The sequence below is a fragment of the Aplysia californica genome, unplaced genomic scaffold, assembly GCF_000002075.1.
Source record: "Aplysia californica isolate F4 #8 unplaced genomic scaffold, AplCal3.0 scaffold01054, whole genome shotgun sequence".
Classification (NCBI taxonomy): Eukaryota; Metazoa; Mollusca; class Gastropoda; order Aplysiida; family Aplysiidae; genus Aplysia; species Aplysia californica.
In genome coordinates, this window is record NW_004798324.1 from 50,904 (window position 1) to 60,900 (window position 9,997).

A 9,997-nucleotide genomic window follows, 5' to 3' on the forward strand; every position below is an offset into this window, starting at 1 on the left:
AAGGGATTTTTTAATGAAGGATTTTAGTTTTTGTTTGGTGACTAAATGCAAAATAGATTACTGTCAATGTCGAGCAGTCTTGTTTTCTCGAAGTACCGTTTGAAGGTATTTTCAAATAAAGTATAGTCTGGGAACGTTGCCCCAACCGCAACTGAAGTATCTGAATATTCAAACATTTAAAAGCCTCTAGCTCTAGAAATTGAATTCGATGCGAAAAATACCTCCCAGTCCTCGCAGAATGGCAGAATGAAAGGATGACGCCTAAATCTCGCACATAACCAAAAAATCTCGAGATCAAAAACCGTTAGGAGAAATAAAGTTCAACTTTATTTTCCCGAGTGTTCTGAGAAACAGTCACTTCGAAAAAAAAGCCCAATTGTCCAACTCCATGGGAACCAAAAATCATTCTTCGAAAGCCGTATGCATACAGGAGACCCTAGCTGAAGAACATAATAAAGCAAACAACGTTAATTTATCCTTTATGCTCCTTAGACGGCAGTTGACATCGAATGAAAGTTAAGTTTGCGTTGGTGCTACAACCCCTTTAACTATAAATACTTCCCATTTTTTTTTTTTTTTAACAACAACAAAAAACTGGTGTTCTGTGAGTATGAATGCTGAATGGGCACCACGGTATAATTGTGGTACAATCAGTTCTAATGACCTTTTTTTATAGAAAGAAAGAAACCACATCCTTATCCATAACACAAGTTGACGCTGTGATGTTTTTCAAGAGCCCGGCACCTCTAAATTTTGCTTCAGTCTTCAATGGGAAACATTTCTAGTGTTGAAACAGAGCCCTGAAAATTGTCCAAGCAGCTCACGTTCATTAAAACCCTGTTCACGCCACAGTGTATCAGCTGAATTGAACTGGCCAGCACATAATGAAATCTTCAGGGTTAAATCTGTGTGCCGCTTGCAGTAGCATTTCTCCATTATTACCTACCTTGTTTCTAGTGGGGCGACAAAATAGATCAAATGCCTGGGTTTGTGTCAGTCTCGAGGGGAAGTTGGAGGACGCTACACCTCTCTCTCTCTCTCTTTCTCTCTCTCTCTCTCTCTCTCTCTCTCTCTCTCTCTCTCTCTCTCTCTCTCTCTTCCTCTCTCTCCCTCCCTCTCTCTCCCTCTCTCTCTTCCTCTCTCTCCCTCCCTCTCTCTCTTTCTTTCTCTCTTTCTCTATCTATCTATCTATCTATCTATCTATCTATCTATCTATCTATCTATCTATCTATCTATCTATCTATCTATCTATCTATCTATCTATCTATCTATCTATCTATCTATGTATTTTATTATGTATTATATCTAAAAATATCGTTCCTTCTTTCATACACTAACCCACCAATGAGATGTTCTCTAACCTGTAACCGGCCAAAGATCTTTCGTTTGTTAATGTCTGTGTGCGTGCAATCCGCAGCTTGCACTGTTTGCTTCTCGGAAAGCTGAGAATGTTTTCGAATGATCAAGGGTCGGCTTCTCGGAAAGCTGAGAATGTTTTCGAATGATCAAGGGTCGGCAGGGTAATAGTAGTTGTAAAGTGTAGAGAGCTTGGAGAGCGTAGTAGTAGTAGTAGTAGTAGTAGTAGTAGTAGTAGTAGTAGTAGTAGTAGTAGTAGTAGTAGTAGTAGTAGTAGTAGTAGTAGTAGTAGTAGTAGTAGTAGTAGTAGTAGTAGTAGTAGTAGTAGTAGTAGTAGTAACAATAATAATAATAGTAGGGGTATTTTTATTGTTATTGCTATTATTATTATTATTGTCGTTGTTATTTTTTAAACTATTAATATTATCATTATTATTTTTATTATTATTATTATTGTGATTGTTGTTGCTGCTGTTGATGCTGTTGTTGTTATCATTAGTAGTAGTAGTAGTTGTAGTTATTATTATCATTATTATTATTATTGTTTTTATTTTTTTTTCAAAAATTATTTTTATTGTTATTGTTGTTATTTTCATTGCTATTGTTATTGTTATGGTTATTATTCGCCTTTGACCTTCCCCTTTTTATCCCCCCCCCCCTCTCAGGCGCAGGCCCAGGCGAGAGACGAGCAGAAGAGAAACAGTCAAGTCACTCTCCGCCTGGGACAGGATGGTCTTCAGATTCGACCAGATTCCGACCAGCCGTCCCAACTACCACAACAGCAACAGTTTCAGGAGCTACAGCCGGACCATCAACATCAACAACAACCGCAACAGCTACAACAGCATCATCAAAACTACGGGGTAAACCAGGACCCTAACCTGTCGTCGTTCCACAAAGGTTACAACACGACGCCCCAAGAGCAAGTAAAAGCGAATTATCCAAACGGATACGACCCCACTACTCTCCCACCCATCGTGAACACCCACTACCCATCTCACCACTTGAGTAACCACAGCAACAGCAACAACAACAACAACAACAACAACAACACCCCCGAGTACTTACAGGCCCCGCCAAACGCCCACCAGACAGTCCTGGACACTCACGGCAACTACAACCTCTCCCCAGACTTGAGCCCCCGGGGTAGTCAGCACCCCGAGAGACACCGGCGTGTGGGAAGAGACCACGGGAACTTCATCCAGCAGAATTCTCCAACGGGCCACTCTCGTCCGCCGGCGGACAATGGCCACGCTGTCTCTGCCAGCATGTTTGACGATATTGGCCCGCCCGGTATGCCATACCCGTCCCCCGGAAACCCAGACGAACCAGAAGACCAGGGCGGTGGGTTGAAGCTTGTGGTTGTGGATAAAAGTGACGACGACTATGACGATAATGGTGTCGGTGGTGGTGGTGGTGGTGGTGGTAACGGTCCGCGGCATCACCGTAGTTCTGACGAGGCTGTGGAACTACGCAGCGGTGGTGATGTGTACCCCATTGACAAACACGCAGTAGACAGAGACATGTACAGACAGCTGTTTGTGCCTCAAGGTGCTCCTCCAGGAAACAACACCAGCGATGGTGGCAACAAGAACCCATTCCCCAACAACAACAGTAACAACAACAACAATGGTGGAGTTTATAACAATATGTATAATAACACGAATGGTCCAGAGAACCATGGCAGATCTCAAATGGAAGGAGCAAATTTGACACATCAAGTGATTCCAAACTCGACTTTTACTTCAGCCGTGGCTCCAGGGTACCCACAACATCCGAACGTTCGTGAAGCATTCTCAGACAATGCACAAAACCAGCACCACATGCAACAGCCGCAGCAACAACCTCATCAAAATCTACAACACCATCCGCATCAGTTGCAGCAATACCACCACAACCAACAGCAACAGCAACAACAACATGAGCAATACTACAACCCTTCCCAACCGGCCTCTCAACACCCAGGCGGTGCAGACCCCCTAGACTTCAACCAACACCATGGGACCAGCTTCCAGGGGTCCGCAGTTCAAAACTACCAGATGGGACCTGGTGGCAGTAGTTACCACGACAAGCAGCCGTTGTACTCCATGTCTCAGATTGACTACGACCGATTCACCAGCGTACCCTCCCAGCTGAGCACAATCCGAGAAGGGGGAATAAGCCAGCTAGACACGTTCAGGAACGACGACTCTGGAGACAGAATCATCGACAGTAAAACTTTCTTGGTTCCCTCCCCTGCCTTATTAACACCTCACCCTCTTGCCCCCGAGCAAGGGTCCCACCGAGGGAGATCAGACTTCAGAATCAACAGTCAACCTGGGTACAAATTTGACGTTGTTAACGGATACAACCCCCAGGACAAGCGTGCGTCTAGAGCAAACGTTCTGAACAGAGCCGAGCAGCTTCTGGACGCTCGGCGAGGTCACTCAACAGAGCGCTCGGACTCCAGTGAGGAGAATCGGGGCATCGGTCATCGAGGAAGGATAAAGGAGGTAGAGGAGGAAGACGGCGGGTATGGGGAGGGATACATCGACCCGAGGAGGGCTGTGAGAGGGACACGACATCAGGCGTTACGTCACGTCAACAGGAGGGGTTTCGACGACAGCACCAGCTACCAGAGTAGTGACGACGTGCTCAATACTTTGAGGTCAGTTCTCATCGCTTCCTTTCTTCCTTCCTTCTCTGTGATATCTGATTTTTACCTCTTCATTCATTAATTTTTTTCATCATTCATTTGATCATTATGAGGTCAGTTCTCATCTCTTCCTTCGTTCCTTCTCTGTGATGTCTGATTCTTCCTCTTCATTCATTCACTTCATCATTCACTCCTTTACTACGAGGGAAGTTCTTATCCAGAGTTATCCCCCTCATTCCTTCCTTCTCTTTCAGGTCAGATTGCCCCTCTTCATTCATTCGTTTACTTATTTATTCTTTTATTTCTTCTAACATTTTCGTTACAAGCATTCTTTCATTTATTTTGTTGTAGTTGTTGTTGTTGTAATTCCTTCTTTCATTTTCCCTTTATCACTGTTACTTTTGTCTTTCTTTTTCCTTCCATGTGTATATACACTGTTTATATGCACCTGTTTCATAAATATTTTATTCATTGCTCCTTTCCCTTTTCAATTTTCCCTTTAATCTTTTCGGCCTTACTTCGTTTATTTCCTTTGCACCGCTTCTCCACCCCCCGTTGCTTTGTACCTTCTGCCAAACAGCATTACTTTGTATATCTCCAATCCTCCCATCAGCCCTCCATTAGGAGGGGAGGGGATGGTGGTCACTAATCAACTCTGGCTGCCTTTGAAGCACAGAAACGTCAATGTTTACAGCGTTGTCAGTAGCGTCAGGACCCCCATTAGCCAACAGTTAGTATGAATTTGTAATAAGAACTACAATGTTGCCCAGCTCAGTTCACAAAGGTCCTGTTAATAGGAAGAATGTGCTTTGTCTGGCGTCAAGGCCTTTTGTGTCACAACGCGGTGGATTCAAGCGCTCGTCAATTTGTTGGCATAATATAGAGTTATTTGTAGAATCTTAAACCCTGTTCACTTGACTTGTTCTTGGGGAAGAAATACTAATATAATTTGCAATTGAATGAGGTTGAGATTACATGGTGTCAGGGGTAAAATTAGCGAGAATATGGCCATCGAAGTTAGGTAACTTTTAAAGCTGGATAGTTCATTGCAACTGCAAATTTGCATTTTTGTGCTTTTGATCAACGTTTTTCTGTAAATTGTTTAAAATGGGGATATAAAAGATGTTGAGATGTCAAAAAATGAGTTTTTTCGGTTTCAATGTTTTGACGAGCGCCTGATTTCTCCACAATGCCGCTCATTTTCCAGATGCGATGGGAACGTATTTTGACGTCACTTTCACAAAACTCGGTTTGTGGAAAAACAGTTAATAATAATGTATTTTGACAACATCTGTACAGTGGTGGCTTTTTGGTTTTAAAAATTACGTGTTGTTTTGACGTTTCATGCACCCTGCTAATTTTATGTAACGACAATAACGTATTTTGACGTCGCATGCCTAACACTTCGCTACATCAGAATTACTTAGTTCTATCTGTTCAGTGCCTAGTTTAGAGAAATTTGATGTAAACAATTTTGAGTTTCACATCATATCAAGTTTTTTTCGAATACAATTCTTTGAAAATCTTGATTACGTCCACACATATTATTATTATTATAGTGTCGTCCAACAGAAACTTTAAATTGCAATCACCTGATCATCGTCCTTAAATCCCCCCCCCCCCACCAGCGCAGTGCTACTAACATAAGATGTCTTTAGGTCATTCCCAAAGGAGGGATATTAGCATGTTCTTATGCACAGTAGAATTGTAAATGGGCTGATATATCTATGTCATGCTCATACTGTGCCTGAGCAACATAATAAGGGAACTGCTGCTTTTTCTTTCCTCATCCTTACTATCATCATTTTTCCTCTACTTTTTTTGTAAGTGTGTCACTCTCTTGTGAACTGCTATTTCCAGGATGCTTTGATAGTCCAACAAACTTTGTGCTGTTGAGGCTAGAGAGGAGAGCAGATAAGCCTGATTCCCCGTTTGGACTTCTCTGTTGACATCCACCCCTTGGCGCTCATATGACCTTATGCAGTTGCGAGCGCCATAGGACCTTACTAAACCTTTAAAAAGTAAAAACAATTTTTGAGTTTCACTATATGTCAAGCTTTTACAAATGTAGTTTTTGAATGTTTTGATAACGACAAAAAGTCCAACCCTTCGTCCTCGTCGGGGGAGGTGGAAACAGGACAAAGTAGGGGATAGCTGGGTCTGGGGGAAGTACGGTGTGACTTTATGTCACTGAGGCGTTACGCTAGCCGTGAAGGCCGACCCGGGTCACCCCGAAACGTTGCTGGCTAAAGGGGCTCTGGTGAAACCGTGACTGGCCTAGCAAGCCGACGGCGGATAATTACTGCTACGAAAAAATCAAAGGAGAAAACACGGATAGATTCAAACGGATAACGACCTGGAAAAGTAAATGGACAGCGAGCTAGAACAACGATTAAAGTAGGCACATGGAATGTCAGCGGACTTGGAGACAGAGAACCAGAAATAGTGGATTTCATGGAAAGAAAGTAAATAGCAATCATGGGCTCGTCAGACATAAGGAAGAGAGGCAACCACAGCAAGCTGATCCATAAAGGCTACCTACTGATCTGGAGCGGAGCACCTGAAAATGAGAGAGCCAAACATGGTGTAGCTTTCATCATACACCCAGCCAAAATGGATACAATCTATGAAATCAACCAGATCTCAGAGAGAATAGTGAGCATAAAACTCATAGAGGGTGGCAAAACAAATACGTACATCCAAACATACGCTCACTGTAACGACAGCTATACAGAGGAAGATAGACAATCATATTTCCAAGACCTGAGTGACCATATTAACACCATCAAGAACAAAGAAGATATGTTTATCTTGGGAGATTAAAATGGCAGAGTCGGACGAAGAAGAACCCCATGGGAAGAGTACTTGGGACCCCACAGCGATAAAGATACAGACTGCAACAGCAATGGAGAAATGATACTAAACCTATGCGCTGAGCACGACATGATGATTACGAACACATTTTTCCAACATAGACAAAGCCAATCAAGACCTGGTACAAATGGAGTGACCTGAACCATGCTTCACAATTTGATTTCATCCTGATACGCAGAAAACAAAGACATACAGCCAAAGATTCGAGAGCGGTTCCAAACTACATCATCGACACGGACCATAGACCTGTGATACTTACTCTCACAACCAACAACGTAAAGCAAACAAAGAAGAACAGGGGAAAAACCACGACTAACATAAGAAAATTAGACATAAAAAAGCAGTCGAGAATGACATTACCAAAGAGTACTTCAAACTGTCACCTGAGAGCAAGGACATAGAAGACGGATGGCAAATATTTAAAAAAATCCCTGTCAGAAATACTAAAAAAAACTGTTGTGGCACCAAAAGAATAGGAGGAAACAAAGGCAGAATAACATGCTGGTGGAATGATGAAACCAAAGAAGCAATTCGAATGAAAAAGACGAAATTCAAGAAATGGCAGAAGTCAAAGACCGAAGAAGACAATATAGAATACAGGAAAGCATCAAAACTGCCAAAGAAAATGCATGGAAAATATATGGCGAGAAACTGACCAAAATCTGTAAGGAAAGCCCAAGAGAATTTTTTTAAAGTGTCAAGAGCATGCAGATAGGGAAAGACCCATACAACCCGACATGCATTATAAATGATAAAAAGGGAAACGTCATTCTCGGCAAACATGCAATCAAGAAAAGATGGGGAAATTACTTCAAAGAACTGCTCAACCCAGACGCTTGTCACGGACAAGTAGAGTTCCAACCATCCTATGGAAATCAAACAGATCCACCAATACTTCCGAGCGAAATAGAAAAGGCAATCAAGACCAGTCCCAAGAACAAAGCCCCAGGAGCAGATGACATCATAGCGGAAGCCATAAGAGCTTGTGGAAACACCTGTATACTGTGGCTGAGGCGTATTTTCAACAGAGCCTAGGAACAAAGAACATGCCCAGAAGACTGGCAGAAAGCCATAGCGGTACCATTATGGGAAAAAGGGGCAACAAACGCGACTGCACAACATATAGAGGCATCTCATTGTTAAGCCACTCAGGAAAATGTATGCAAAGATACTAGAGCAGCGCATAAGACCTATTGTACAGAGAAATCTGAGCAAAGCTTAGTTTGGATTCCGCAAGGGAAGAGGATGCACGGATGCCGTATTCGCATTACGACAGATATGCGAGAAAACAATAGAACACAAAAAAGAATCCAACATCGTCTTTATAGACTAAGAGAAGGCTTTTGACAGAGTAAACCATGCAAAACTCTGGAAGACACTCGAAAAGTATGGCGTCAGAGGACAATTGTTAGATAATGTCAGAGCTCTATATACCAACAGCAGAAGCTCAGTAAGAACGAAGGAAGGAAATACAGACTGGTTCAAAGTAAGATCTGGAGTACGACAGGGATGCTTTCTATCTCCCCTCCTGTTTATAATATATATGGACACAATAACGCAGGAAGTAAACCAAAGCCCAGAAAGCCTAAATGAGTTTCTGTTCGCAGACGATCAATGTCTAATTCATCATGACCAACAAAGCCTCCAAAATCACACTACCGAACTCAACAACACCTGTGAGAAATTCAACATGAAAATAAGCACATCAAAAACAGAAGTTATGAAAGTGAGCCGAAACCATAGTTCCCTGAACATCCATGTCAATAGTAAACAACTGAAACAGGTGAAAGAGTTTAAATATCTTGGCAGCACTTTTTCTGAAAACGGGTCCATAGACAGAGAAATAGAAATGCGAACTCAAAAAGCCAACGCTGTCACCTACCAGCTCGCACCCCTTCTATCTCACCCAAACATATGCATGGACACAAAGAGACAGCTTATCACCTCAATATTCATACCAACATTATGTTATCAGTGCTTGACCTGGACCTTAAGAAAAACCCATGAAAGCAAAATCACCGCATGCGAAATGAAATGTCTCCGCAAAACACTTAACATTACAAGACGAGACAGGCAGAGAAATGAAGAAATAAGAGCAGCTATCGGCACTGAGTCCTGCCTGCGTTACATAGAAAGACAGAGGATAGAATGGTTTGGCCACCTGTGTAATGTTAGTATACACACACGACTGTAAACTGGAGAGACGAACACATACGACAGCAAGCATTCTAATAATGAGCCCGGGTGTAGTGTCTGACTTTTTATGTTGATCCCCGAAGTGAGTAACATTAACCAAAAACCCATGACATACGGGGCGCTTACGTCCCGTGATTAAAAGAGAGTAAGGTACAATACGGTGACTACCGTGACATCTCCCCTTTTAATATTGAAGAAAAAGGAAAACCCCATAATGGGTTAAAGATCATCGGTTTCGAGTCTCTCAAAGGGGAATGTTCTAACTTTAACAAATTTCACACACAGAGTTCAATTGTATTTGAAGATTCGGGGCTTGCACTTGAGAACTTGGTAACACATTTCAATAAAGTTCTTTGGTATTTCATAATTTTCACATTTCAAATTGTCTTTGTCACATTCATAAAACTGCACAGCGTCCAGATAACGAAACTTCAGAAAATAAATTACCTCGAACAGGTAGGTCTACACAACTGTTGGGTAATCAGCAAAAAATAAACAAAAAGTAAAATTTGTCGTCGAAAGGATACGATTGGGTCGCAAGAACATCAGTCCGGGTAACGAGCGGGTCTCCTGACCACTCGTTCACTTCGGGTAGTTATTGGAGCAGGACTGGCTGGAGCGGCAGCTGGCTGAGGTGATGGTGGTGTGACATCAGGCTTCACCGGCTGGACAGCTGGTGACGGAGGTAAGGGAACGGACATTGGAGTACGCTCTGGGGTGGCAACAAGTGAAGAAGGCATGGAAGGAGGGTCGACGTAGGGCTTCAGGTGTTTGCGGTTCCGGCGGTAAGCCCTATCCCCTGACTATGATGTAAGACCTCGGTGCACACCGTTCTTTGACAACCGCAGGGCCACGCCACTCCTTGTCGTTCTCCAGCTTCTGCAGGACGAGCTGACCAGGATTCAGCTCCGGGAGGTTCTGGGCTCCGTGACGTCT

The 9,997-nt window shown here is 42.9% G+C and overlaps 1 protein-coding gene across 1 annotated transcript in view; it reads left to right on the plus strand.

The window, feature by feature from the left end:
* LOC101847390 (echinoderm microtubule-associated protein-like CG42247) overlaps positions 1-9,997 on the plus strand; it is a gene marked incomplete in the record, with an annotated part of 114,328 nt that overhangs the window by 37,515 nt on the left and 66,816 nt on the right. The window contains 1 exon segment of the mRNA XM_035973192.1: positions 2,022-4,003. Within this exon segment, the coding sequence (XP_035829085.1) occupies positions 2,022-4,003 (1,982 nt within the window).